The sequence below is a fragment of the Aspergillus fijiensis genome (assembly GCF_003184825.1).
Source record: "Aspergillus fijiensis CBS 313.89 unplaced genomic scaffold BO72scaffold_116, whole genome shotgun sequence".
NCBI classification, from domain to species: domain Eukaryota; kingdom Fungi; phylum Ascomycota; class Eurotiomycetes; order Eurotiales; family Aspergillaceae; genus Aspergillus; species Aspergillus fijiensis.
The window spans coordinates 24,450-51,442 of NW_024469092.1; the positions used below are offsets into that span (position 1 = coordinate 24,450).

General features: G+C 51.8%; 9 protein-coding genes and 1 non-coding gene across 10 annotated transcripts, besides 2 other annotated features; 9 read left to right on the top strand and 1 right to left on the bottom strand.

Annotated features, from left to right (window-relative positions):
* Nucleotides 1–1,277: 1,277 nt before the first annotated feature.
* Nucleotides 1,278–1,993, top strand: BO72DRAFT_464131 (uncharacterized protein; the record flags this gene model as incomplete). Its single annotated transcript, XM_040946626.1, has 3 exons — nucleotides 1,278–1,292; nucleotides 1,363–1,466; nucleotides 1,600–1,993. The coding sequence occupies 3 exons, from the start codon at nucleotides 1,278–1,280 to the stop codon at nucleotides 1,991–1,993; spliced, it is 513 nt and encodes a 170-aa protein (XP_040795085.1).
* Nucleotides 1,994–2,942: 949 nt separating this feature from the next.
* Nucleotides 2,943–3,398: a sequence feature (Protein overlapping with rRNA (BO72DRAFT_504582, RAK71074.1) was converted to a misc_feature.).
* Nucleotides 3,399–4,624: 1,226 nt separating this feature from the next.
* BO72DRAFT_504583 (ankyrin repeat domain-containing protein) lies at nucleotides 4,625–5,673 on the top strand (the record flags this gene model as incomplete). Its single annotated transcript, XM_040949155.1, has 1 exon — nucleotides 4,625–5,673. Exon 1 carries the CDS (start codon nucleotides 4,693–4,695, stop codon nucleotides 5,671–5,673), a length of 981 nt encoding a protein of 326 aa, XP_040795087.1. The 5' UTR covers nucleotides 4,625–4,692.
* A 2,527-nt stretch (nucleotides 5,674–8,200) lies between these two features.
* Nucleotides 8,201–8,464: a sequence feature (Protein overlapping with rRNA (BO72DRAFT_392931, RAK71076.1) was converted to a misc_feature.).
* Nucleotides 8,465–9,745: 1,281 nt separating this feature from the next.
* On the top strand, nucleotides 9,746–10,838 carry BO72DRAFT_504590 (serine protease; the record flags this gene model as incomplete). The annotated part of the gene is made up of 2 exons (XM_040949156.1): nucleotides 9,746–10,646; nucleotides 10,713–10,838. The coding sequence occupies exons 1-2, from the start codon at nucleotides 10,020–10,022 to the stop codon at nucleotides 10,836–10,838; spliced, it is 753 nt and encodes a 250-aa protein (XP_040795089.1). The 5' UTR covers nucleotides 9,746–10,019.
* Nucleotides 10,839–13,218: 2,380 nt separating this feature from the next.
* Nucleotides 13,219–14,057, top strand: BO72DRAFT_454015 (uncharacterized protein). Its single transcript, XM_040946131.1, has 2 exons — nucleotides 13,219–13,249; nucleotides 13,308–14,057. The coding sequence occupies exon 2, from the start codon at nucleotides 13,344–13,346 to the stop codon at nucleotides 13,884–13,886; it is 543 nt and encodes a 180-aa protein (XP_040795090.1). The 5' UTR covers nucleotides 13,219–13,249; nucleotides 13,308–13,343; the 3' UTR covers nucleotides 13,887–14,057.
* Nucleotides 14,058–14,420: 363 nt separating this feature from the next.
* On the top strand, nucleotides 14,421–14,502 carry BO72DRAFT_t309. Its single transcript has one exon. It is a non-coding gene; the product is annotated as a tRNA-Ser (tRNA).
* A 552-nt stretch (nucleotides 14,503–15,054) lies between these two features.
* BO72DRAFT_533022 (uncharacterized protein) lies at nucleotides 15,055–15,519 on the top strand (the record flags this gene model as incomplete). The annotated part of the gene is made up of 1 exon (XM_040950475.1): nucleotides 15,055–15,519. One exon carries the CDS (start codon nucleotides 15,055–15,057, stop codon nucleotides 15,517–15,519), a length of 465 nt encoding a protein of 154 aa, XP_040795091.1.
* A 590-nt stretch (nucleotides 15,520–16,109) lies between these two features.
* On the top strand, nucleotides 16,110–18,862 carry BO72DRAFT_502268 (uncharacterized protein; the record flags this gene model as incomplete). The annotated part of the gene is made up of 3 exons (XM_040949049.1): nucleotides 16,110–16,146; nucleotides 16,310–18,002; nucleotides 18,070–18,862. 3 exons carry the CDS (start codon nucleotides 16,110–16,112, stop codon nucleotides 18,860–18,862), a joined length of 2,523 nt encoding a protein of 840 aa, XP_040795092.1.
* A 246-nt stretch (nucleotides 18,863–19,108) lies between these two features.
* Nucleotides 19,109–19,991, top strand: BO72DRAFT_30092 (uncharacterized protein; the record flags this gene model as incomplete). Its single annotated transcript, XM_040940434.1, has 2 exons — nucleotides 19,109–19,705; nucleotides 19,769–19,991. Coding segments are annotated over exons 1-2 (574 nt in total), but the record flags the coding sequence as incomplete, so codon positions are not given.
* A 1,080-nt stretch (nucleotides 19,992–21,071) lies between these two features.
* On the bottom strand, nucleotides 21,072–22,424 carry BO72DRAFT_417933 (gluconokinase). The gene is made up of 2 exons (XM_040942615.1): nucleotides 21,782–22,424; nucleotides 21,072–21,692 (listed from the first exon to the last, which is right to left on the bottom strand). Exons 1-2 carry the CDS (start codon nucleotides 22,031–22,033, stop codon nucleotides 21,228–21,230), a joined length of 717 nt encoding a protein of 238 aa, XP_040795094.1. The 5' UTR covers nucleotides 22,034–22,424; the 3' UTR covers nucleotides 21,072–21,227.
* A 2,048-nt stretch (nucleotides 22,425–24,472) lies between these two features.
* BO72DRAFT_417937 (vacuolar protein sorting-associated protein 26) lies at nucleotides 24,473–26,939 on the top strand. The gene is made up of 5 exons (XM_040942616.1): nucleotides 24,473–24,709; nucleotides 24,817–25,289; nucleotides 25,359–25,383; nucleotides 25,467–25,583; nucleotides 26,209–26,939. The coding sequence occupies exons 1-5, from the start codon at nucleotides 24,490–24,492 to the stop codon at nucleotides 26,460–26,462; spliced, it is 1,089 nt and encodes a 362-aa protein (XP_040795095.1). The 5' UTR covers nucleotides 24,473–24,489; the 3' UTR covers nucleotides 26,463–26,939.
* Nucleotides 26,940–26,993: the final 54 nt, after the last annotated feature.

The window sequence follows — 26,993 nt, forward strand, 5'->3', positions numbered from 1 at the left end:
CCAGTGTTGCAGCATCCGGCTTAGATCGCCTGAGTCAGTATTAAATAGTCACCCGGGACTCTGACAATTTGAGCCCACTGGACAAGTGGTTGCAGACAAGTGCTTCATCTCTAAACACCTAATGAGTGAAAAAGACATTGGTTGGTAGCTTCAATGGAAACTTCATCGGCCATGCAAGCCTCGATCTCATCTAGTGGGGATGTTATTACCGCCTCGATATGAAAGTCTGTCTACAGAGTATTGCTCGGCCAGACGAAAAGTCATGCATCTTATGCGCCGGCTGATATTGAAAACTTTGTGAGCATATCTGCACCGCCAGCTAAGTGACAGGCCCGGGACTGGCATGAGGAAATCCATACCTAGGTACTGGAGCCACAGAGGCCCGACCTCGGAACCCAAACAGCCTTCCCCATTGGGTTAGGTCGGCATCAGCGGGCCAGATGAGACCGGGGCTGTGGTACCGACGCTCGTTTCGCATTCAGGACTTCAGTATGATGTGAGCCTCCTCCGCAAATGGGTCCTACAGGATGGAATAGGTACCGGCACATCGGAAAGTCATCACCAGGTCTCCACTGAGGATCGTAAAGGACCATACCGACTACACAATTGATTCTCCGGTGATATGCATCGTACTCATAACTGAACTCTGAATAGTGGATCAGCTGAAGATTGCACCAGCGGAATTGATATCCATCTTCCTCTACGCCAATTCTGTCACTCCGGTGGCTTGCAGGATGTCACGACATGATTCTGTCCGGGCCAGCCGATCAAGGGAAGGGATCGTCTAGGCTTACCTGTCAGAATTGCACCGCCTGGAAAATCCCCCATGTCTTTCAAACTGCTTAATGACCATGTTTCACCTGTGTTCCCACCCCCACCAAGGAAATCTCGAGAAATTAGTGTGGCTCTGCACAAATCGATGATTCCAGCATAGGAGGAAGCCTCCACCAAGGGCCGTGCTTTCGCCCCGGCGGTGCGGTACCGAGTAGATTCAGCTGAAGATCTCAGCCCCAGGTATCCACACTATGGAGAAGGGAGCCTGGAACAGAGTGGGTCGTGCGACAAGATGGATTATGATCGGACACTGTACCACATGCTGTGGGTAGGGCTTATTACTGAACATAGGATCCACTGTTCGACACCGCTAGGAACCCTCACAGCTCCCGAGGCACTTATAAACAGGTACTCTGCCCCCTCCAAGTCGTTTTGCTAATGCATCCATCTACAGGCGCATCTCTCTCCATTTAGCAAGCGAATTAAGTGGCTTCTCTACAAAAATGTCTTCTTTGAAGGTAAGTTGTTCCTCGATCTCAATCAAATTTGGCCCTAGGACGGTGGTTTTGACATAAGCCGTCCGGGCAGCAAACACTTAGCGAGTACCATCCTGAAACAAAGGAGTTGGACGCATGGATAAATGAAACTTTTATCTTAATGAGGCAATATTTCGACGGGCTAGAGGTGCTGAGGTACGTTGCTTTTTATCATCTTTTTATCTCTCTCTCTCTCTCTCTGTGTATCTTCTTTGTTTTGGGGGGAGGGGGTGTCATCCCCGGGCTTTTGCAAAAGAGTATACCACTAATCTTTTTTGATTTGCCATAGACACAATGTAGATTGGCGGGCCATTGCATACCACGCCATGTTCATCTGTGGCTGGTGCGATCGTTTTGATATGACCGATGCCAAGTCCACTATGCAACAGGTTCAGGCCAAGTGCATTGAGTTCGGTCAAGCCCACGACATATTTACGAACCGGCAAATGGAAGCATGGCCAGCCTTTGAGAAGGCCTTCTCCCAGGAGAAGGAGTTGGAGTCCCTACGGACCGCATTCAGCATATTGGCGGGGCCCCGAGCGAAGCAGCTCGGCCCTCAGATCGTCGGGCATATGCTGGAACGTGTATCCGATACAACAACAGAAAAGCTGATCGACATGATGGTCGACCAAATGTTGATCAGTAAGGCAACCATTAGCCTCGTCAGCTTCGGCCTTGGATGAGGTTTGATCGGAAACGGTGATTCGGAAGGTGTTGATCTCTCTGCATCCTGCGGTCGGTGGATCGGAAAGGTCTACGTTCAGGAGGGCGGACAATTATTGGAACTAGGATTGATTGAAGATGTCGACTATACATGGTTACAATGGCGATCATGGTTGGATTTGATTGCTGTTGTAGCTTAATTTGTCGGTGGACAACACTCTGACGATTTATTCGTCTACCCTATGTGGCCTGTTGCAGGAGGCTGACTCCAAGCAGAGTCCTGGAGTATAGACGGTTTTCAAATCTACAACTAGACCTCGGCAGAGTCTCCGACGAAATTTGCCAAAGTCTACCCTTGCTAGAGACCAATCTACTTAAATGAAAGCATGGTCATGAGTTCTGCGTGTTGGACCCCTCAAGTTAGGTACATATGGGCAACGGCCTTCCTGTCCTGCTTAGGGCTCCGTTGGGAGGAGGCGGCAGGTGTTGCACGTGACGGTACTAACGCATACCCTTATAGTGGCATCAGAAATTGAGAGGCATGCAATCGGTAATGTAGTCACCTCAAACCCAGGTTGATAATTTTTGTCAGTTTTGGAACAATTTTTGGAAGTTTACACAACTTGTAAAATTCGTGGCGAAGGAGGGTAGCACCTATGAAAGAATGCTGTAGGGAAGCTAACCCCTGGGCGACGACCGGTAGTTGTAGTGCCGCGTCTCGGTCACGACCTCCGTGGATGAGAGAGTGGTGGAGGCTGAGCTGAGGCTTTAGTTCAGGAAGTCCTGTAAGGTGCTGTAAGGTACTGTATATAGCACCAGCGCAGCCGTATGTATGCACGCTTTGCCAGGAACCCATGAAGTCATGAGCACCTGCTTCTGAGGTAGTAGTTTAAGTGATAAGTCGATCAGCTATTACAGCTGAGAACTATGAACTGATTCAGAAGCTAGCTCGGTAGTGGTAGTAGCTATATGGTATCTTCTACTGACGATGCTGGTACATACGACCACAGGGTGTGGAAAATAGGGCTTCCCGTCCGCTCAGCCGTACTCAAGCCACACGCCGGGAGGTTAGTAGTTGGGTGGGTGACCACCAGCGAATCCCTTCTGTTGTATGTTTTTGGCATGTTTTTGGTTTTTCTATTCAAAAACACGCCAACACCAGCCATAACCACCATATATTTTCGCGACAGGTCATTCTGGCCTTTTGTCACCGTGGCTTGCAAGCCCTGTGTACATGCGCACAACCTGCGGGTGTCAAGGTTATCACACTCTTGTCAATCTTCTGTAATCTTCGGTTGGCGGTTAATCGAACACTCCTTCCCAGTTACTGAAGTACAATTTAGACTGCAGAGCATACACCGACAAATATCTTTGAGATGCATTGAGCAAAGACAATCACATGACGACATCATTCTCTTGTCCTAAGGAATCATGGAGAAAAAGCCAAATCGCATGGGAATCTCAGCTGTCCTATCTGAGCAATCCAAGTGAAAATGTACTTTCGTCCGCTGAAGTCAGTCTGACACTAATGAATGGGCCCCGCTCTGGTCAAAAAAAGCTGTTCTAGCTGGAGTGATCTAGACTTGTCTCCGGTATGGCGTCGATTGCTATACCTCGGTGGTACTGTTTGCAGTGCCATCTCGGAACCGGGGACCTTACTGTCGCTACTCTGACGTAAGTCTCTTAATCATGACCTTTATCCAGTCAATCGACCATGGCGATGATTGCATGTGAAGAATCCTCGCTCTACCTTGATTGTTCACCAAGATCGCGCAGCTAGAACTGGATCATCACCGACGCAGGAAACTGAGCTATTAGATCGATCGATGGATGCGCCTCAAAGCGTTATCGACGTAAGAATTACCCCCCCCCCCCCGTCAACTTGTCAGGATTCTCAGAATCCAGAGCCGGCGACCCATGGCGTTTGATGCATTCGGTAGTGACATAATTGACCATCGAGCTGGAACAGAGAGGATTGGAGTAACCAGGAACCATATTCCCGCCTGCAGTCGAAGCGGATGTCCGTGGACATGTTTGCGTATAGTATACTACTCTAGCAAGCTAAAGTAGACATTCAACCAATGTCTAGCATCAGCATCATGACCTCACTTCGAACGGTCCCAAATATCTCTCGTCTTGGAACTACACGGAACTACCAAACGCAGAAGATCCAGATGGCCGTGTTGCTCCGAAAGGCCTTCAGAGGTGGCATGGGTCTCCACATGACCCAACGCATCGCTCCATGCCGTGACATCTGCCAGCAACCGTACCAGCGACGCTCTAGTGGACTCTAGACATCTCCGTGGGGCTATCACGGTGAATCCGTAGCCTAGGACTCGCCTCCTCGCCGGAAGCATCACTGACCGAGATAGATACAACATCCAGATTATGTCTCAAGCATCCGTTTTCAGTCTCGAGGTTCTTCATTTCCCCAGATCTGCCGTCATGCTGATACAGTGCTACTAGTCTGAGCTAGAATGGCACAGTAGCATGTAGCATCGATCATAGTATCTGCAACGTCATTGACTCCGATAAGTGCAGCAGAGGTCACAGAGCTTCTATCTCAGATATCTAACCTCTAATGCAGGACATCCACATATAAAAGGCACCATGTCAGCGTTGGTAGAACTCACTATCAGCAGAATCAGAAACACGCTAAGACCTTCAACTCTAAGATCAATCGCAAATTTGGAGAAATCCTCTATCAACCTCTTCCAAAATGCCTTCCGCCCCACAGCAGAACGGACCTATTCCAGTCCACAGCAAGGCGGTCCACCACAAGACAACCAAAGGCGGCGAAGACCCCATCAGCAACTGCGATGCCATCTTCGCGGCCGCCAAGACCGGCAACCTCGATGAGATCAAACGCCTGCTGTCGGAGAAGCCTGACCGCCTCAATATGAAATGCGCCGAATGCCACGGGATCACGCCCATCATGGCGGCGGCGATCGCGAACCAACAGCCGGCCGTGGAGCTGCTCTCCGCCCAGGGCGCGGATGTGACCATCCGCGACAGCGACAGCTACACGATCCTCAAGCTGACGCTGGACCAAGGCGAGACGCACATCGGGGTGGCGAACTGGATCGTGGCCCACCACCCGGAGCTGATCGTGACGGACCCGCGCCTCCCGCAGGGCGAGGAGTGGCTGCGGGCGCAGTTCGCCACCATGTCCGACAACATCGAGGACGCGGCCAGCAAGCCGCCCCGTGAGGTCCTCGAGTACCTGGTCAAGGACTACCCGGACAAGCTGCCGGCCGACACGGGCCGCACCGTGGCCGTGGTCTACTGGGAGCATATCCTGCTGCGCTACATCGGCGACATCCCGCTGGACATCGCGCGCAACTACTCGGTCAACCTCAAGATGGCGTTCGTCGGCACCTTCGACCGCATCCTGTACCACCACGAGGGGATCCAGGAGTCGGCCCGCCTGCTGAACAGCGTGCTGCCCACCACCCAGTACAATATCATCGGCACCCATGTCGTCCCCAAGCAGGGCTGGGTGACCGAGCGCTGGGAGTACCATGACAAAGTCCATAACCTGCAGGTGCTCGATGGCATTGACACGTTACTGATCGATGGGAATGCGGGTAAGATCGAGGTTATGCTCATCAACTACAATGTCTACGAGATGGAGTGGGTGGAGGATCCGGAGAAGGGCAAGCCGGGCCCTGGCAAGATCTGTCCTTCTGCGAAGGCTTGATTGGTTTTCGGCTGGCTGTATGCGTAGGTGGTGAAGCTATCTGGTAAATCTGCTTCTGTCGTTTCTTTATGTCTGCATGGTGATTTGGGATCAGGTGCGGTTGTGTCAGAGTGGTTATCTAGAAACGAAGCAAAAAAAAGTAGAAAAAGAAAACTACGTTTTTTTCCGCTTGGATTGATTCTTGCAGCACCTAAGAGTGCGAGTTGATGCTTTTATCATTGAGTTATGCACGTAGAGATTGATAAGATGAAGTTTCAAATGATGGTGCAGGTACCCGTTAGGGCTGGGAAGAGGACCAGCAGCCTATTAAGGCCGGGGATAGGGTTTCACTTAGAGGGATGTCAATACTTTCTAGATATACTATATTCCCCGAGGATAAATACATAGACCAGGCCTCAAGCTTTAGTGGTCCACTCAATTATTTACAGGATTTATATGAGTGATGGATGAGAACGAATCATGTTCTGTCTGCTGGTCAAAGTAATTTCAAGAATCTCTGTACACTATAGATCACGCAGTTGATACTTCCACCAGAGGTCTTTAGAATGATAAAATGAATAAGAGACGCTCTCGCTTGTTGCAAGGGGCCAAAAGAAACGCACAACGTCTAAATGTCCTTAGTGGACCTTTACAGTAGTTCCCCTTGTCGCTACGAACGCCCAACGGCGGCCTTGATCAAATTATAATCATCCCGCCGACAGAGAATGGCTGCCGGCTAGTCAGCGAGCAACCCTGACAGGCACAGGAGGTGTGCCTTAGAGCCACCGACGGTCTTTCAACGCATTCCGCTCTCGCGAAAACGCATTGCGAACAGTGTGCCTTCGTTTTCGTTGATTTTTGTCAAATTAAACAATTGTGGCCGACGGTACGTTAGGGTTCACGACTGTAGTCTAGATGTTCGGGAAGGCTCGGGCCCTCCCGTGAGGCGTCATCCGTCCGGGGTGGGTTTCCGGTAACTTACAATACGGTACCCAGCAGCGGCTTACATAGTTCACTGGTAATTAACAAATAAGTATGTACGTAGTCCAATTCGCTTGCGATGACCTCCAAATTACGAGGGGGTATCTGTCAATTTATCTGCCTGTCGATGAAGGTAGGTACCTGGTCTAAAGAACAGCACTCACAAAAATAATACCATCCAGGACTTAGGCGATCACGAATGGGCCTCGTTTCCAGCTAACCACCGGGGTTTGCTCTCCTCATCATCCACAAGCAAAGCGACATATGAATTCATCGAAAGCTTCGACGTGGCGGAAGATGCGTACCGCTCTCTAGAGAGCGGGTCATATCCAAATCCTTTCAACAGATCAGGATCGCAGTTAGCAAAGTCCGGAGACGTCCATGACATTTCTTTTCTTAGCCTCGACCGCTCCAAGCATGGATTTGAGGTGAGTCTGTGCCAGGTGCCCGCATGGGTGTTGGAATCTGAACTGAATGGAGGCGGCTGTATTATCCAGCTCCAGCTCTTCGGAATCAAGGTGTCCATATCAACCCATTTCAAAAGCTGGCTACCTTCTGCGGCGACGATAGGCTGAGAAAATCTCCAAAGCGTCGCCGCTGCCTTGGGCTGGAAGACATAAATTCTTGTCGTCCAGGGGGATGTGCGTCCAACGAAATGATTCATTGCTCTTGACATACATTTGAACATGAAATGTATTCATGAAGTAGAGTACAGTGCATTAAGATATGGAAAGTTGGTTGCGATGGCATTAAGACTATAGAAAACTCTCTCTTCCTCGATTTTGGATAGCCATAATACACAGGATGTCCCCACGAGCGCAGCACGAGAAATCCCAATGGATATTCACAATACGATCCTCACAGTATCATACCCGTAAACGCATACTTCTTTCCCACAAAATCGCCCTGAGGCAGAGGGGAAGAAGTTGGAACCTGAGAGATTAGCCCCAATACTTTCAACGGCTTCGACTGGAGCTTAGGCAGGGCAAGGCTCGCGCAGCGGTATAGAGACTTGGATCTGTGGTTTCGGGAGTGGAGCCGGTCAGACGCGCTTGGAGGAGAGCCAGATAGTTCTCACCCGGATGGGTCGGTCGAGTGAGCTTGTGAATACTATGCAGCTCGTTATTATGATCGACGAGGCAGTCAACAATCATCTTGACAGCCCCAGTCAATGTGTCGTCAGTTAATTTCCAGAAGTCCAGTGAAAAGCTTATCGAGATCCAGCAAAGCATTGTTGCCATTCAAACTGAGCTAATCTAGCTGAAAGCAGCCAATATGTCTCTGGTACGTGATTCTTACCCTTCCGCGTAGACACATCTGCAAGGTCTCGGTGCCCTACATTATTTCTATCCAACGACGGTCTATCTGGTCAGCCTAACCTCATTGTATTCCATAGGAGAAGATCCGAGAGATCCTTACCAAGTGTATCGAGGATCTGGTGGAGCTGAAGTTTTAAATTAGCTGTCTCGTGGGCCGGTGTTGATGGTATATGCTCACAAAAGCAGCGGATATCACTACACTGGCATTACGGCGAGAGCTGTATTCGGATGAATGGTCATACTATGAGCTAGATGAGCAGATAATGCTTTTTCGCAATGACATCATTTGATGATTCACAGCGGGAGTCGGCAAAGAAGGACATCTGGTTGCTTTTGATTTTCAGAAGAAAAAGGAAGACCTTCCAGAGATAAAAGAAGGAACTGGGCCCAAAAACATACAACAGAAGGGATTCGCTGGTGGTCACCCACCCAACTACTAACCTCCCGGCGTGTGGCTTGAGTACGGCTGAGCGGACGGGAAGCCCTATTTTCCACACCCTGTGGTCGTATGTGAAGGACTCTTCTTATCTTTGCAGAATATCACAGATTGTATCATAATGTGTTGTTACAGCAACATGAACCTATAGGTGGCTAAGATTTGAGTATGGTGTTGAGGACGTGGATACGCGATCGACTCAAACTATGTGAGGCTATCTGAGCTGAACCTTTACAATGGGCGTGGCAGGCGGTGAGCAGCTTGGCCAGAACGCATGGCCACCTTGGGCAAGAGACCAGACTTTTGCAGAGTGGCCCGCTATATCCATCTGTAACCAGGCAAGGCAGGGTGCAACAGGCAAGATTTAGAATGCAAGTAATCGATCGAGCTGATATTGTGGTTCTTTCTAACACAGGAGATCTCTTGGGAATCCAAAATAACAGTACACATCGTCGCAGTATACATACAGATAAAAGCTCATCCAGAACAGAAGTATGGTCAAGAAATAATCAGGTATCCGAGAGGCAGGCAAGTGCCACACCCTGACACGACTGTGCAGCAAGCCAGCGTGCTCGAGAAATCCCAGAGCACCCTGTGAGAAATGGTTCAGAAATAGCATCCATAACGATTCTGAGAACGGCCCAGGTAGTGCTACCGTGACCGCTCTTAAGGCCAGGACCCCCATCATCCTCAAAGCACAGAATAGAGAAAGTCAGAATAGAGAAGATTGACTACCACGGTCTTTCTCAAAGGGTGACAACTGCGGCAAAGATTTTCCCAAACACTTGATGTGTTTAGCTGAACTGACAAACCGAATCAGCTACCAGCTCAAGTATGTTTCCTGTTTCGAGGCCCCGTATTACTACATACCCCACATTCACCTGTGCAGACTCGAATGGATGTAGCTGATTAGGTCGAAGGATTCAGCAAAAAGGTAAGAACCCTATCCTGGTATATATCCATGCAGTGATCATAACGGAGCTGCATATTGGACCTTTCCGAATGGGAGGTGAACAAAACTTATCTGCGTGGAGGCCCATGCTAGCAGACCGGATTAGAAGAAAGGCATAAGACGGTCACTAGAAATAAAATGAATACTTTCGGTGGGGATGCGGAGCATTCACATATGCATTTGATACACAACAGCAGAAGCAATTACTATAACTAACCTAACAGGAACAGGAGCTACTCCCCGAACGGCGCATACCATGGTGTTCTATGTTGCGACAAGGGACGCCCTCCCGCGTCAGAACCTTATTCCGACTGTCCTACTGCTGGGTCACCTGGCGCGACGAACTGATCCAGTGATGAGATCCTGTCAAGGAGCGAATGACTTCAGGTAGGATTGGTTCTGTCACCGGATGTGATGAGCGCCCCCAATGAAACCGAAGGTAATGTGGTACGGGTCCCGGGATTAGGGTTCGGTCCTGCTTTCACAGTCACACAATGCACCACCATCCTTCTGGCGCGTCAACAGGCACACGCATCCATGATAGAGATAAGATATGCTCAGATTGCGCTGTGGGACCCCCTCGTATAAAGAGACATAGACATGAAGAAACCCATTCAGCAACCCCACAACCCTATCAATCTCTACCGATCCTTACCTTACCTACCTCATCCCTCAGAAAATGAAATCCCTCCTCGCACTCCTCCTTTTCCTCTCACAAACCACCGCCCTCGTAACCCCCTGCATCATCGGCGGCACCGAAGTCCCCATCGAAGCCCACCCCTACCAAGTCGCCCTCCTCTACGGGAACGCCCGCACCTGCGGCGGCAGCATCCTCAGCCCCGCGCACATCATCACCGCCGCCCACTGCGTCGCCAGCGCGACCCCGAGCCGCCTCCGCATCCGCGCGGGCTCCGCCCTCTGCGACGCCGGCGGAATCGTGGTCAGCGTCGCCGCGATCGCAATCCACCCGAACTACTCCGCCCCGACCGTCGACAACGACCTCGCCGTTTTGACCTTGTCCCAGAATCTGACTTTCGGCCCGAAGATCGCGCCCGTGGGGTTGCCCGCGTTCGGGGCGGATACGCTTGTCCCCGGCAACGAAGTGGTGGTCTCGGGCTGGGGCGCGACCGGCGAGGGCGCCGCAAACTCCCCGTCCCTGCGGGCTGTGACGGTGTCGGTCGTCGGCAGGGAGGAGTGTCGTGCCGGGTATCGGGGATTCGGGCCGGTGACTGACAGTATGTTCTGCGCGGGGACGCCGGCGGGCGGGAGAAATGCTTGTGGCGGGGATAGTGGGGGGCCTGCTGTTGTGGTTGCCGGCGGGAATGGGGATGGGAATGGGAATGAGAGCGGGAGCGGGAGCGGGAGCGGGAAGGCTGCCCGTGGGGTTTTGGTGGGGGTGGTCTCGTGGGGGCATGGCTGCGGACGGAAGGGTTTTCCCGGGGTTTATGCGAGCACGTCATTTTTGAGGGGTTTTATTGGTCGGGTTACGGGGTTGTAGGATATGATATACCTTGTCTAGTAAGTTGGAATTGGATTGATGAGTTCCATGGTGGGTACACAGTAATAGAAGGTACAATAAGGAGCCTTTGCATTTGCATGACGGTATGAGGAAAACCTATCTCAGGGGAAAACTCACACCAAGGCCTAGGACTACTTCGCAGTCCCCAACCCCAGAAACAATATGATAAGGCAACCAGAGTAGCTCGGGGACTATTTTCACAGTGGAGAGTTCTAATCCTCCGATTCTTGTCCTCCACAGGAAGTGTTCAGATCATCGGACTCGGCGATAGGATCCTTATTGTTCACCGGATTCTTCGAGGTGTCCATCGCCCAGATCCTCCACCCGTTCCTTGGCATCCACATCTATCAGTACGCTGGTTGCGATATACACCGTAGAGAGAGGGTTGAACTCACGCGCATGGCACATCGTAACGCGGCTGAACCTGGTACCGAGATTGTTCGTGGATGTTCACCGGCTCCTCGTTGAGTTTTATGGGCTGCAGCTCGGGTTGATGCGCATAGTGCGTGAGCCAGAAGTTCGCCTGGCGAGGTTCTCCTCTAGGCTATGTTAGTTTGTTTACTCTGGTAATCATATAAGAAAAATAAAACGCCTCATTGATTCAAATACTGCAAAAATGCGTTATACATACGGTGCCACGTCATCCCAGTTGATATCCCACTTTTCCCGGGGATTGATCGTGCCGAAGGTGCCTGGGAACCTCATTTTGTGGTCCTAGTGAGGATTTATCACTCGAAGAGGTATGTGTGAAGTGTGGAAGGATCAAGTGTCTGCAGTGGGGTGTCTGCTTGGGAACTTGCTGCGAGGCTGGGGCGGTCTAGGTGGTGGGCATCATGGATCTATAGCCCCAATCCTCTGGCAGTCTTTTGCCCTCTCATAGCAGCTTCCTCTCGGGGTTGTTGCACGGGCTCTGGGGATCGTAATGCAACGTGCGTAATCATCCGAAATCTCAATGTTGTGTAAGTAAGCGTCAGATGTTGCGGCTGGTGTAAAGACTTGTGGAGAACCTCCGCTGCGAGTATGCTTATCTGAGGCTTTGATCGTTGTCATCTCGCAGTATTCTCTCAATAGATATGCCCTAACTGGTGAGGTAAGACTCATCTGCATTTGATAGTGAAAATCGATATGGCTTGGCGGATGTCAGTAGATGAGGTCCTAGCGCTGTTGTACATTTGGCGTTTAAGCTATGATGTGGTTTCAAGCCAAGGATGCGCGTCTTGAAGATAAGTTCTAGTTAAGTGCCAAGTCCGAGACTGCCCATGTACACACGGAGATTTTTTACCATAGGTTCCCGTTCGGTAGGACGATGCTTATCTCTTCGAGCGCCGTTCCATGCATAGTAGACCGGGATGCCGCACACAGCTGTGGCCAGAGAGACGTTTCAGTTATCTTAATTTGGCCAGAACTGTTTTCTTCTTTTCGCTCTTGATCCACCAATTTCTGACATGATCGACGGGCTCCTTGACGAGGCGAGTAGTGCACACCTCAATGACATGTGCATATGCATATGGTTACGCTTATCCCTTGGGATGAGCGAGAGTCCTTGATTCGATCTTGTCATGCTGCTCCGGGCGGCGATCTGCGATCTATGATGGATTTATTGAGATCTGTGAGACGGTATCATATCTTGCTGACTGCGAGATTCGATTATGCGACCAGTGGGCGTGGTGGGCTCTGTAAGGATAGTTAGGAGCAGGCTACTGTTGGACCTGACACTCCTCTATTTTTCTGGCTTCCCTTTTTTTTTCTCTCTCCTTTAGTTGTTTCGATAAAGTTATGGGAAAGCCAATGCATATGGGCTGCACTGGGATCATCTCCTCGCGCATATCTGCGGTGTGTGTGATAGAAGCCTTGGCCGTAATTCTCAGTGGTTTCTACCCCACATACGATCAGTTGATGGACTGAACGTCTTGTGTCACGTTTCTGCAATGGACTTACTTGACCTGTGCATGCATACGCTAGAGGCGCAGTTGCGATGAACATTCGAAGAATAACAGCGTAGTGGCTAAGCAATGAGAAGACTCTTCGTGGCAGTGCAACAGCCGCCAAATGAACTGCCTCTACCTAACTAAGCATTTCCTGCTGCCGTCGCTACCCAGGTAAAAGTACTACCAACTAGTTACCCAAGTGGGAAGTATGCGGTGTCGATAGCCTCTGTTGATTCAGAAACTGACGTGGTGCCGCCTGATTTGTGGACGCGCTCTCTGTTAGTTCGGAATCTGACGTGGTGCCGCCTGATTTGTAAACGCGCTCTCTGTCGATGCGCTTGTCTGCGTCTGGTGCTGAGCGCGTAGAGCAGGCGGCACAAAAGACATTTAAAGCGCTCCTTGCCCTTGCTTTTTTTTCGTCTGCCTTCCTTCTTCTTTCTCATTCTTGTATGGATTCCTGAGGTATCTCTAATCGATATTTGACTGGAAGCGCTACTTTCAAGAGCTGACGCAGCTGAAGTGAGATATCGGTGTTGTTTATTCCTCGTTCGCCGGGATGACTTTGCGGGAGTCAGCTCTATATCTCTATCGCGTCGAGAGCGATCAGTCGAGGGCTCAAAAGGTTAGGGGCCGCGGTATTAAGTCTGAGGGACGTCACCGGGTCGCATTTCGACCTCGAAGCTGGAGACAAAGGGTGGAGTTGACGGATGAAGTGTGGGCGCACCTAAATTGGAGGAACCGGAAGCCGACACCATTTGTTTCGGCTTCGCGGGACCCAGACTGGGCGATCAACCAAGCCGAGAGACGTGTGCGTGAAGGAGAGACGAATGTCAGGGTGTACAAGATTGCGGTACCCCGTCTGGGAGTTTATAAATCCCAATTCGAGGGCTGGGTGACCGTCATGCATTTGTATACATGGCTCCATGTGGCCAAATCCGATCTTCCTGATTATGCTGACTTCCCGTCCTCAGCAAATGAATATTTATTTCTTCATCGTATTCCAAAGGAGTTTATTGTTGACACTTGGTTTTTTGATGTTCTGGTGGTTGGAGATGAGGATGAGGAATGGTGCCGAGGCGGAATGCAGTTCGTTGGTTGATATTAGTAGCAAGTTGAGTTTGTTTCTAGTCGTTGCTGTTGGGTGGAAATTGGGCAAGGGCAGGTAGATCTCATTCATTTTGTTTTCTTTGTGCGACTGATATTAACTGTACCTTCTTTAACTTTCGGGAGACGTACATTGGGTGCTAGGGTGATTGTAGGCGTTGATGAAGCCTTCAAAAAATTCGCCTCGGCCTCAAGTTGGAGGTGACTTCTAGCAATCATACACACCTTAGTTAATCGTTCTTAGGGATGCAATCGACATAACTACCTATTGCGATGCTGAAACATATATCATGTTCAAAGAGCAGCCGCGTAAGAGCCCTCTAATTTCAAGGTTATTGTGGGTCAGCTCTAAGGAATGTTTCAAGCTTTGATATCCCGTTATAGCATGAAGTCTGAAGTCTGGCGTAATAACCATTCCAATATAGAAGCACACAATAACTGTGAATAGAGCCGTGGATGCTTAGAATGCTAGCTGAATTTTTTGAGTTTGATCTTGTATTTTTAATTAATTTCAACTTATCATCAATAAGACAATATGGCCGAGCGGTCTAAGGCGATAGACTAGAAATCTATTCTCTTCGGAGGCGTCGGTTCAAATCCGACTGTTGTCGTTTTTTGCCTTTTGTTTTCCCCTTGCCGCTGATCCTTAAGCAGCGATAAGCTGGTACAGCTCAATGGCGGCAATCCACGGGCTGAGCAGAAGAATATCTTTTATTCAAAACTCAACAACCCGACAGCCGTGTCCCTCGGGATCGAATAGGTGTTACATGCTATTGGAGCTGCCACCCTTGGGATGAAGCGGCCAACACCGAATCCAACGTGGATAGCCAAATATATGACAGCCGAGATCCCACCCTCTTTGTGGAGCTCCGATCATATCATTCCCCCGGGTAATGCCCGACTCAACCACATTTATTGTCCTAGAAACACTTGTCCTCGGTCATCTCCTACAATCCTACCGTCGCAACCCGCATGGACTGGCATCTTCAGAGAATCTCCAGCTACGAGCCCGCTCGTGCCATCTCCAGCGTGAAAGACTCATCGCAGTTGGAATATAAAAGCACCCGTCACACTAAATCCAGAGATAGCTCCACACAACCCACCCAAACCCAAGAAAGTTGACCAGCGGCTAGTTAGTTTTCCCTTCTGAAGCAAAAAGAACAATGCCCTCATCAAGGAGAGAAACTCACGATTTCTGGGCCCTCGACTTCTGGGTTGAACGCAAGCGGGACCTCTCGCTTCCGGGCCTGTTAGTACTTCTACAAGACCAGATAGGGGAGCGCCTTCACAAGGGGATTTTCACTCCGCCGGAGATCGCCCCAAGCCTGCATTATGTCATGATCCGGGTCATCACACGCGACGGTGAGTGCCTCGAATCAGCCCACAAGGACCTTGACTCGAAGCTCTGTCGACTGATGGCTAACGAGGACTGGGAACACGAGGAGCAGACCGAGCTGAATTGGTCCACCAAGATGCTGCGTCGTGTACGGAAGGACGGTCAGAAGGATGGCTATCATCTACAGTTCTGGAAGATCCAGGAATTCCCCCGCGAAAGTATTGAACCCGTGGATTTCGCTACCGCTGAGGTGGGCCTTCGGGTGCTCGAGCTTATGAATGAGTGGCAATGAGAGCATTGCGGAGCATGGATTTGGGGCGGTGGCTTCGCAATTGGATGGTCACTCCTCTCTCATTTGAATGTGTTAAGTATGAATATGAATATTTCCAATGATTGTCTTTTCCGTTCTATTGATATACAGTATTAGGGAGACGGGTTGTACGACCGTAAGTGGCAAGTGGCAAGCAAGTCTAGGCCAGCAATTCACTTGACTGCTTGCATCTCTGGTCTTTGAGCTATCGCGCGCTAAGGCTTCTAGATCGCATCGTGCCCCACCCGCTGTCAATCTTTCTATGGCTGCATTTACTTTTCTGAATATTTTCCCCAATTGATCGACCGCATCTGGGTTATCAATTTGATGTTCTGTGTTCATTGGTGGTGAGAATCCTTGTCAGCCGCAAGTTTGCTGTGTTTGTGGCTAGTTTTCTGTTTACTTCCCCTCATAGTCTCTCATAAATACATCGTACCCCACTTTTGTTCTTCCTTCTCCTTCCTCATCCCCTTTGGCAAACAGCCTGAACACACCATCTGACGCCTCCTCCTCTTTCTTCTGCCTTTCAACACCCATGACTTCGACTATCAAGCAATAGTGATTATTTTGTCATGGCCGTCAAAGGCCTGCTGTTCATTCGTTGCCGGGGTAGGTACTTTGCGTACTCCAACCGGTGGGACAGTTATCCGGAAGGTCTGGGCATAGAGTTGTTCGACACTATCCCCGCAGATCCCATCCAGTACCAAGGCATGTCACCCGTACAGAATACACCCGCCTTTCAACAAGCAAGTCTTTCTAACCTCTCATTCAGCATGGCTCGAAGCTCTTCGCTCCACGTTTTCGCGTCTCGTCCACCAATTCGAAACGCAATGCCTCCCTGTCGCCATCCAGTCCATCGACGAGGACTCGAACGCCTCCCTCACTGAGCGCTACGAGATGAGCTACTTGGCCCTTGACGACCGGCTTAAATCGCCCCCTTTACAGCTAATGCCCCCGGAATGGCGGAGCGGAGATCATGAATGGGTTTACACCGTCGATTTGGACAAGGAGATCTTTAGCATCGACAATGCCGTCCATTTCCGGCTCTTCAGCATCGCCAGCGACCGGAATTGGACCATGTACCTCGGTAAGGACGCTCGTCGCCGCCGCGCGCCTGCCAAGTGGACACCCTCACATGTGCTTGCCGATCCCACCTTCAAGCCTCAGGTGAACGAGACCCTGGTTGAGATGTTCAACCGGCTCAAGGTCGAAGTGGTTGCGCCAGAGTCCTTCTATCTCCCTCAAGATATCTCCTTTCTTCGTGAATCCTTTCTGGCCTCAGCGTTCACAAGATTGCAGGGGCACTATCGCGATCTCCTGGACGGGAGCTATCTTGAATGGGGCCCCACAGACTTTCCCTTCAGAGAGATAGCATATGCTATCGTGTCTCTGGCCACGGGTGCTGTATCGTTTGCGAGTATCAGTTCCTTGGATGCCAACCACAAGAAGGAGGGGTATTACCTTGTTCATGGTGAAAAATCTTCAAACTCTGGGTTTCCGAGCCTCCGACCAACCCTTCTCCCCCGATTTTTGCACGAGTCACACTATCCCGGGGTGGGGGCCGGGTCGGCTCCACGGCAAACAATGTATTGGTTGGATAGTGTCTTGGTCCACTTGGTCTCGGGCCTAGATCGCGTCGACATAGAAGAAGCCGCGATTGCCGAAGCCGTGGAAGCCGGACTCGAACAGGGGCGAAAGTCATTCTATGCAATCGTCTTCTCGATTTTGGATGTAATCCTGCTGCGTGTACAGAAGAAATCATGCCTGGGTGTTGTTGTGGAGAGAAGTCCACTTATGACATTGTTCGAATTTGATGACACTAATTCTTCGTTCGCAAGAGGGCCTCGGAATCGATTGCCTCGCAATTTTGGAAACGTCAAGGAATCTCAAGATGGCACCAGATCTCATAGCAATCTTTGGGCCGATGATCTTACCCAACCCAAAAGCCATGACCGTCAACTGGATGATGATGCTTCCAAGTCACTGACAATGCGCCTTGCCGGGAAGATGAAGTATTCCATTGTCTTTGTGACACTATTACGTTTCTTCGACGCAGCCACGTATCATGATCTGGAAGGTGCAGTGTCCCATGTATTGCCGAACGAGACCCTGGCGAATGTGATGCAATTCACCGATACTCAAACATATCGCACGCTTAGCAAATTGTCAGCTTATTGCCGCAAGACCAGTCTTTCCGATTTTCGGCTGAATGACCATTGTACCATCGTTGACTTTGATCTCCACAGTACCTCCTACACTTTGGTCGACAAGCGCACGGGAACGCAGAGCACCACTCGACTCTGTCGTGGGGGTTCCACGCGAGGATGCAAGGAATTAGTATTGTCCCCGATCATCGGAATCGAAGGCCCCTCAAGGCGCAGTATCATCGATTCTGTGCAGTTGCACTTTGTGAACGTCCCTAGCAGGGAAGCACCTTACACAAAAACCATTGCAATGCCGCGCAGGTAGGAGTGTGCCTCTCAGTCACATCATGGGCAGTGGGGTTGGGCAACATCTGATCTCTCATCACAGAGCGGCGTATGACCGATTGGCTTACCCCGGCTTCGCTCCCTCCATCAACTTCGACATGCTCTTCCATCTTCCCGACCATTTATATGTTGGGTCCGTCGAGGAGGGCTGGGACCGATACCTCAAGAAGTTAATTCGAAGATATCAGGATGAGGAGGACAGCCCCGGATCCAGTTTTGATACGGGGCTGTTCGACTGTGTCCGCCCACCCGGATACCGTGAGATCACCATGGACGCCTTCCGCTGCAGTGGCTTCCACTGTTTCCTGCGCCACGCCCGGGACGAGAGTGTCGACGAATGGGTGGCCACCACGCAGTTTGCCCTGCGTCGTCTGCTTATCCGCGAAGGCTGGGGCGGCGGGTATGAGGCGGAGGAGAGATTCCCCCTTCCCGGGCGGCCCGTCGTGGTCGCCTTCTCCGCCCGTGCCGGGCTCTTCTATTATGTGCATCATCGCCTTGAGAAGCCCATTTTACCGCCGGGGGTAGGGTATCATAGCCTCGAGATAGCGGAGAGATGCACCGATCCTGACCTGCAGCGCCGCCTTGTTCCGCTGATCCCCGGGGTGATCGACTTGAGGAATTACTCGTCCCGGGTCGAGTTCGAGAGCTGGTTTGAGCGGTTCTGCCATAGCGTCGGGGAGAAGACGGTGTACGATCCGTTCACTGACCAACAGCAGCCTCTGACTCGTGTGCCGGAGCCACAGCCTCATCTAAGTAAACAGCCTATGACTAGTACGGAGCCTGTTGGGAGCGATGTGGTATATGATTTGCCTTCTATGTATAGGTCCTTAGGGTAGCTGGGGAGGCTACTGCTGTTGCTGTTTGGATACGTAAGGGGCCTCAGGGGAACTAGTACTGACTGGACAGAGGGTGAACTGACAGCACACTGAGTCATTGGCTTTGTAGACTGAACAGGGCTATCAGACATATGGGGAAGCGATCATTGACATGGGCCGAGAGATTCAGTGACTAGATTCTCACTAAACTTTGATAAGAATTTTCGTCATCTTCAGGAGTTCCTTCTGTCATTTCCGTGCCAGCTCCCGGTGAGACGTCGGGGGATATCCGACATAAACCCACCAGCAGCTTTACTCATGTCTCAGGAGGAACCGTTCACAATTGTTATTGTCCAGCACAATGAACATCTAGGCGGGCTTCAATCGAACGACCTGAACCACAAGCCTATCTCTTTGTCTCTTCTGCAATGGGAGGCTCTAATGCACGACAAAGCTCATTCACGAAGGACATGGCCTTTGTCCGACGAAGTCCAGTTGTTCTTTGTCTGTTAAATGATATTATGTCTTAGGCCGGAAAGGAAATTAATAAGTACAACTTATGTGAACTATACCAACTCGATTGTTGATTCTACTTCTGCTTTCATCCAAGATCCCTCGCAGCTCACTATAGTTATCGAAATACGACTTTCTCCATTATATCAACATACAATCCAACATCTCCAGAGAGAGTATACCATCGAACATGTCCTCCGAGCCTCCCCGAGCCCTCAAGCCCAAACGAAGCCGAAGGCAATCTCTCGTGGCCCGCAATTATGCCCGTTACGAAAAGACTCGCCATCTCACTCCATATGCTCTACTCGAGCTCGACCTCCGACAAGAGGAATGCGTCGCGCATCCTATCCGGTATGCCTGCCATCTTCTGCCTTTCCCATCGGTTCATTGAAGATACTGACATCCAGGATCCAGAGCCCGCACCTTCGCCCCGGAAGTATACAGCCACCTCTCCGAAGCGCAACGAGCCCACCTCCGACAGCTTGCCGAAAACGGTGGGCCCGATCTCTCAGACCTGCGGGGTGTACGTCCGCCCCATCGTCATCCCCATCCCTGATTCCCTTCCATTCTCTGCCCATCATCAACCCTAAAAACCCGATACTGATACTGATACTAACATCACGGACGGGGAAAATAGTATCCAAGAACACAGCGTGCCAAATCCCCCGGCCCCACCGCCCCCGCCTCGGCCTCGGCCTCGGCCTCCCACCAGCCCTCAACCCTACCCCCAACAAGCACCTACACCCCAAGCATCGAAGAACCATCCCCAGCCTCCTTTTCGCCCCTCAACCCCTCCTCTTCGCCAACCTACCACTCAACCTCATTCCCGGAACCCTCCGAACCCTCCGAACCCTCCCCCCGCAACCCCACCAAACCAACCCCCTACCTCTACGGCCCCTCCAAAACCTTCACCACCCACGCCCCAGACCACTCCCCCCTCCGCCCCCATCACCATCACCACCACCATCACCACCACCATCACCATCACCATCGCCACCACCGCTCCATCTCAGACGACCCCCGCCACCGCCGCCGCCACCGCCGGACGGGCAGCGTCCTCCGCCGCCGGGTCCTCCTCCAGGAGGCCCGCCGCGGCAGCGTCGCGCGGTACGGGCTGGGGGCGGCCGGGTTCTGGCATCGACGGCGGCGGCCCGACGGGCGGCTGGAGAGCCAGGCCGAGGCGGATGCGCGGCGCGCGCGGGCCCGCCGGGCGTGGAGCCAGGAGGACTATAGGGTGGTGTTTGAGGCGCTTGCTTCGGTGAAGTCTGCGGTGGCTGAGGGGGATCGTGGGGTTAGGGGGAGGAATGGGGGAAGCGGGAGGGGAAAGGGTGGGAGTCGGAGTCGGAGGTCGGGGTCGGGGTCCGGGTCTGGGGAGAAAGGGGAATAGGGCTAGAGGGTAGAGCTTTATTTTGGGAATGGGGGTTGTAGATTGGTGTATGGTCTTTGCTTAGGGTTGATGTGTGGGGGTTTTTTGTTTTTGAGGGTTGTTTCCGTTAATGGGGCTGGGTTTGGGGAATGGGCTCTTTTGTCTAGCTAGGGCTTGGTTTGGGTGTTGATTGTTCTGCGCTGCTTTGGTGTATGTGGTTCTGTTCTAGTTGCGTTGAGATTTATGCCGTTTTTATACTTGATAGGGACTTTGTTATTCTCATGGTTGCCTTCAGCAAGAATGGAATGTCGCGTGTTCGAATCATACTTGTTATAGTCATGTTCAAACTGTAGTATCAATAGTATCAATTCAAGCCCTCATAATCATATACATAATAGGTATCAAAACAGCCCAGACCAAAAACTCCCTGTCGCAAATCTACAACCCTCCAAGAAAACAACACCCGAAACACCTTTGGCCTTCAGCCTAGTAGCCTCCTCCCTCAACCTAGCTATGCTGGTACTTGACCAGCGCATCCCGCACCAGGGCAATCACCTCCTGCAGCACCTCCGCCTGGCCCGCGTGCACGTCCACGATCAGCGCGTCCCACTCGTCGCCGACCACGGGCTCCTCCAGGTCCATCAGCTGCGACTGCACCATGCTGCTCTTCATGTAGTGGGCCTGCCGCTGCGTCACGCGCTGCAGCAGCGCCGTCGGGTCGACCTTGAGGTAGATGAAGTGGATCTGCACCGAGGGCGACCCGTACGCGGCCACGCGCATCACGTCCCGGTACTTCTTCTTCAGCGCCGAGCACGCCACCACCACCCCCGTCGGCGGCCGGTAGCCGTTCGCCTCCGACGGCGACAGCGCCGAGATCGCCGCTTGCCGCAGCGAGATCAGCCAGTCCCATCGGTCCGCGTCCGTCAGCGGCACCCCGTTGCTCATCTTCGTCTTGTTGGAGGCCGGGTGGAACTACACCGGACCGAAATCAGTATTCACGGGCGATGCGAAAGGGGTCGACTGGAGATAGTTGGTGTTTTGGGGGGGGGGGATAAACGTACATCGTCGCCTTCTAAGAACGGTACCCCCAGTTCTTCCTGCAGACCGCGCCCGACGGTGCTCTTCCCACACCCGGCGGGCCCCGTCACCACCCAGATGTGTTGGATCTGCTGCGGCGGTTGCGCCGGAGGCTGCGGCTGGGTCTGGTCCGCCCACATGGGGTTGGTGGTGGTGTGGTTGATGTTGAGGGGGGTGTCGACCACCGCGCCCTTGTTCTTCATGGCGGGTTGCGGGCGTTCGCCGGCGGAGAGCATGGTTTTTAAGTTTAAGGGTTATTGGTTTTTCGGGGCTTAGGGGTTTTTGTTAGTCAAGGAACGGTGCGCTGGAATAATTGGGTGTATGACGTGCTCGGAATTTGTGAAATTAGGTTAGAACCACAGTTGGGATTGTTGGAGTTGGAGCTTGTGTAGGCAACGGTAGAGTGCAAAGGGTGTGGTGTTGTAGTGGATGTAGTAAGTAGGGGCGGGTAAAGTTGGCTTGAGTTCTCCCTGACGCAACAACCGGGGGAAAGACTGAGCTTAAGAAGGACAAGGACAAGGACAAGAATAAGATCGGGGAAGAAACTACGGCTATAAAGCAGAAGGGAAAAGACGGGAAATCAGAATGATGAAAGGGTTTCCAGGACGGGCAACAATACTAATAATAATCCCATGGACTGTGTGGGTCAGTCAGTCCGGGGGGGGGGGGGGGGCGTTATCGGCTTCAGAATGACACTGTTTCGTCCGGTCTGGTTTTCCTTGAATTTGCGACTCGAATGAATGTGATTGATCGCTTTTCCTACTCAGTATCCCCTTTCCAGGATCCACCCCGGCTTCTGGCATCGGGTGTTGAGACAGCGCGCAGCATGGGCCGGATTTAAGGTATCAGAAGTAGAGGGAAGAATTCCCACTCGTCATTTCATCACCACTGCATTTGGAGTGGGGGGGAAAGGGAAAGGACAAGCACCAGCAAAAAAAAGGGTGGGGGAAAAAAAGAAATAAAGAAGCGTCTTTTCTTCTCTGAGACTCCGGCGGTCTGGTTGTTAGCGGGAGATCCGATCGGGCTCTGTATCACAGACGTATGGCTTACACCTCTCTGTATTTACACCATAGACAACTACGAGTAGAAAGCCACAGGAAGAGTGTCCATACAGTGACGCAGCACCTGTATCACATTCTCCGCTGTTGCCATTGATCCAGATGAGACGAAAATCCCTCCCATTGCTCCAATCATTATCTCGAACCAATGTGTTTCGGAGGAGTATCGGGCGAGATAACCTGCCCATGCCATGATGTCACTGGAGCTGTGATGTGTAACCGGCGTTTCGGAACAGTCGGTAAATTTCCCCTTCCGTAATCTATTTTCCGGCCAGCAAAAAATTGGGGGTTGTTCCCCCCACACTATTCCCTCTATGGCACTAGCCTGCTTGTTCCTTTTCTATGCACCTTCTTCGATGCTTCCAGAGGCTTTCCTCTCTCGAAAGGCTCGCTCCAGTTCTACCGTGGACCGTGGACCCATTTAAGACCTTCACAGTTGCATGAACAGAAACAACCACAACATTGGATGGGTTTACTTTTCTTTCCGTTGGTCTGTTTGCAGCAGCCTAATCGCCAAACCAACTGGCAATAGTGTCACGAGGTCTCGAGACAGCAAGAGACAAAAAAAAAAGTCCGGCCTGGGCCGTACCTTTTCCTTTTCCCCGGTGCCAGCCATTGCGACAGGTCGGATTTAAGCTTGACCGGGGTCATTTCCCTCTGTTCACAGCAGAACTCCATTCCCGTAGGTACACGTCGTTTGGTGTCACTTTTGACCCAACCAGAACCAGAGCTTTCTTCATCTTCCCCCTCTTGTGAAACCATTTAGCTCTGATCATGCGTCCCTCCCTTCGCTCACCGCCGCTGACAGACTTGAATGGGAAACTCGCCGAGGAACATAATGATCAAATTACCTTGCATTGGCTGCAAGCAACTTTTCCAAGGTTGATCTTCCCTGGCGGCTCTGTGCATGATCCGACTGGAGTGCAAGGGTTCCTTACCGGATTTCTGCCCAACGACCTCCTCCTTGAAGCGAGAGATATAACCTTAAGCGCCCTAAGCTGACAGATTATTCCCATCGGAACTGGTGACTGTGTCTCCTCAAACAACCCCTCATTTTTATAGACAGGTCATCCAATTAGAGTATCGATCCCTGACAGTGCGGAGGGGACGGATGACTTCCCCAGACTTTCTGGAGCCTGTTTCTGCAGCGCAAAAGGAGCAATATTCCCCGCTCCAGCGACTTTAGAGTGCGTTTATGCCCCGTCGATCTTGCCGCATGTCATTAGGACAGGACCATATATGCAGAGTTTCTTCGATACATCACGAGCTATGAACATATCCGAGTAGGAAGTCGCACATGACGTGTAAAGTACTGGAGTATAAGATAAAAGGCGTTCCATACAGCGAGTGCTTCTTTGGCGGGCAGCATGACGAAGGCGGTGAGTACGTAATCGGCAATAGTGCCAGCGCGTCCACCGCCGCCAGGCAGTCGAGATGCCGCCGATGGAGCTGGCCATCTCATGGCCATTCCTGCCCGCTAATTGTTATTCAATTTGATTTTACACTCAGGTACACGGCTTGACTTCACGACTGGACTTTGCCAGCCGCTGCCAATCAAATTTGTTCCACTCCTCCCTTCCCCCGTGCAGCACCCCAGCTCCTTGACTCCTTCCTCCTCCCCCCCCCCCCCCACGATGACCTCCCTCTTCTTCTCCACCCCGGTGGACATCGACGTGGTTCTCGAAGATAGCGATGAGCGCCAAACGGTGGACGTCAAGTTGGACAAGGGCCGTCGCGAGAGGGTCCCTCTCTACATGGACGGCGAGTCCGTCAAGGGAGCCGTGACCGTCAGACCCAAGGATGGAAAGCGGTTGGAACACACTGGCATCAAGGTGCAGTTTATCGGTACTATTGGTATGCGACCTAGGCCTTCATCCCCGCGCGCGGGCATATCCATCTTATCACACTGCCACAGCTCAACACTAGGGTGCACTAAATCAGGCTGACCTGCTCCTTCACAGAAATGTTCTACGACCGCGGCAACCACTACGAATTCCTCTCCCTGGTGCAGGAGCTGGCGGCGCCCGGCGAGCTGCAGCACCCGCAGACCTTCCCCTTCAACTTCAAGAACATCGAGAAGCAGTACGAGTCCTACCACGGCATCAACGTCAAGCTGCGCTACTTCGTCCGGGTGACGGTCTCCCGGCGCATGGCGGACGTGATCCGCGAGAAGGACCTCTGGGTGTACTCGTACCGCATGCCCCCGGAGACCAACAGCCCCATCAAGATGGACGTTGGCATCGAGGACTGCCTGCACATCGAGTTCGAGTACTCCAAGTCGAAATACCACCTGAAGGACGTCATCGTGGGCCGCATCTACTTCCTCCTGGTGCGTCTCAAGATCAAGCACATGGAGCTGTCGATCATCCGCCGCGAGACCACGGGGTCGCCGCCCAATCAGTACAACGAGAGTGAGACGCTGGTGCGGTTCGAGGTGAGTGCAGCTGGAACACGATTCGGGGGATGAGGATAGTGCTGGGAATGCTAACGGCGCACATTGCAGATCATGGATGGGTCGCCCTCTCGAGGTGAGTGAGAATCAAGCCCTTGAAAAATAGCCCAGCCAAACAACCTTGACGAGTCCAGCTAATGCTGACAATACCTCACCCAGGTGAAACCATTCCCATTCGTCTCTTCCTCGGCGGATTCGACCTGACACCCACCTTCCGCGATGTCAACAAGAAGTACTCGACGCGATACTACCTCAGCCTGGTGCTTATTGACGAGGGTAAGTCGGTTACGCTGTCTCTCTCTCTTTGTTCTCTCTGTTTCACAACCCACCCACCCTTGCCTTGGATTTTTTTTTTTTATTTCGTTCTGCATTGTCACAGAACATCGGGCAGAAGTGTGTGTCCACTTGCCGGAGACCGGTCGGCGGGAACCAGCCCCCCTTCCAAACCAACCGCCGGCGCACACCACACTAAACATCCCACGGCATCCCACTGTTCCCCCGTTCCCCCCGTTCCCCGTTTCAATAGCCGGTCGGCTATCGGTGAAAGCCACCTCCCCTCAAGCTGATCGGGCCACACACACCGCCCGCCACATCCAGCCCATCAATTACTACCCCCACACTAAACCCCAAGCGATGGATGGGCTTCTCCCCCGTCTTTGCCTAGAGGTTTTCCTCACGTGGAGGCCCCAATTTTTCCAATCGCGTTCCTTCTCCCAATTTCCTTCCTTCCCCCACTCCATCCGACTGCCTGCCTTACCCCAAAACCAACCAACAACCCCGCCTTTCTTCCCAGATGCCCCTATCAACAACAACAACTTCATCATCATCATCAACAACAACAACAACCACCACCATAACAAAATACACACAGTCCACTAACCCCATAACCCATGAAACACAGACGCCCGCCGCTACTTCAAACAATCCGAAATCGTCCTCTACCGCCAAGCCCCGGAGATCGCCCCCACCCCGCAAATCGCCCAGCAGCAGCAGATCCAGCAGCAGCAGTTGCTCCAACAGCAACAGCAACAGCTGCCCGTCGGCTCGGCCACCCCGGGTCCCGGTCGTAGTGAAGCCCATCAGCAGAACCATTTCGCGCAGCAGCAGCAACAACAGCAGCAGGCGGCTCAGTCCGTTCCTGCTCCTGCGGCTTAACGGTCTTCTAATTTGTTGTAAATCGTTCGAGCTAAGTAATGCGTGAACCTTTTTGCCTGGTTAGAGAGGTGCGGTTGCTCTTGCTCTGGTTGGTAGTGTATGGGCGGGCTGGGGCTGGGGCTGAGCTGGAGCTGGAGCTGGAGCTGAGATGATTTGTACTTGTACTTTATTTCATATATACCCTTGCTTTTTCTCCTTTTTACTTTGTTGCTTTGTCGGGGGTTGAGATGTATGTGTATGTGGTGTAGTCGGGGGATTATGTGTAGGCTGGGGTGATGGGGGTGGAATAGGTTTGTGTGCACGAGGTTGCGGACTTTCTACTCCGTAATTTATTTGTTGATGTAGGTGGGAGTATTAGGCTGAAGTAGTAGTATTGCTGATAGCTACACTCCAATTCTTTTTAAGGAAAGAGGTACTTCTACGATAACTATGACCCGATATACAAATCTCAAGCGGCTGCCTATACGTTCATCCAACAGGGATATCGATTAAGAAGACTAGAGCACAAACTAAGAATACATCTTTATCTGC

Excerpts from the sequence above, each read along its gene's own strand:
- BO72DRAFT_417937 (XM_040942616.1), top strand. The coding sequence starts at position 24,490 with ATGACCTCCCTCTTCTTCTCCACCCCGGTGGACATCGACGTGGTTCTC. Across the intron at positions 24,710-24,816 it reads GCAGTTTATCGGTACTATTG|AAATGTTCTACGACCGCGGC; the intron begins GTATGCGACCTA and ends GCTCCTTCACAG. Across the intron at positions 25,290-25,358 it reads AGACGCTGGTGCGGTTCGAG|ATCATGGATGGGTCGCCCTC; the intron begins GTGAGTGCAGCT and ends CGCACATTGCAG.
- BO72DRAFT_417933 (XM_040942615.1), bottom strand. The coding sequence starts at position 22,033 with ATGCTCTCCGCCGGCGAACGCCCGCAACCCGCCATGAAGAACAAGGGC. Across the intron at positions 21,693-21,781 it reads CGTTCTTAGAAGGCGACGAT|TTCCACCCGGCCTCCAACAA; the intron begins GTACGTTTATCC and ends GGTCCGGTGTAG.
- BO72DRAFT_454015 (XM_040946131.1), top strand. The coding sequence starts at position 13,344 with ATGACTTTGCGGGAGTCAGCTCTATATCTCTATCGCGTCGAGAGCGAT.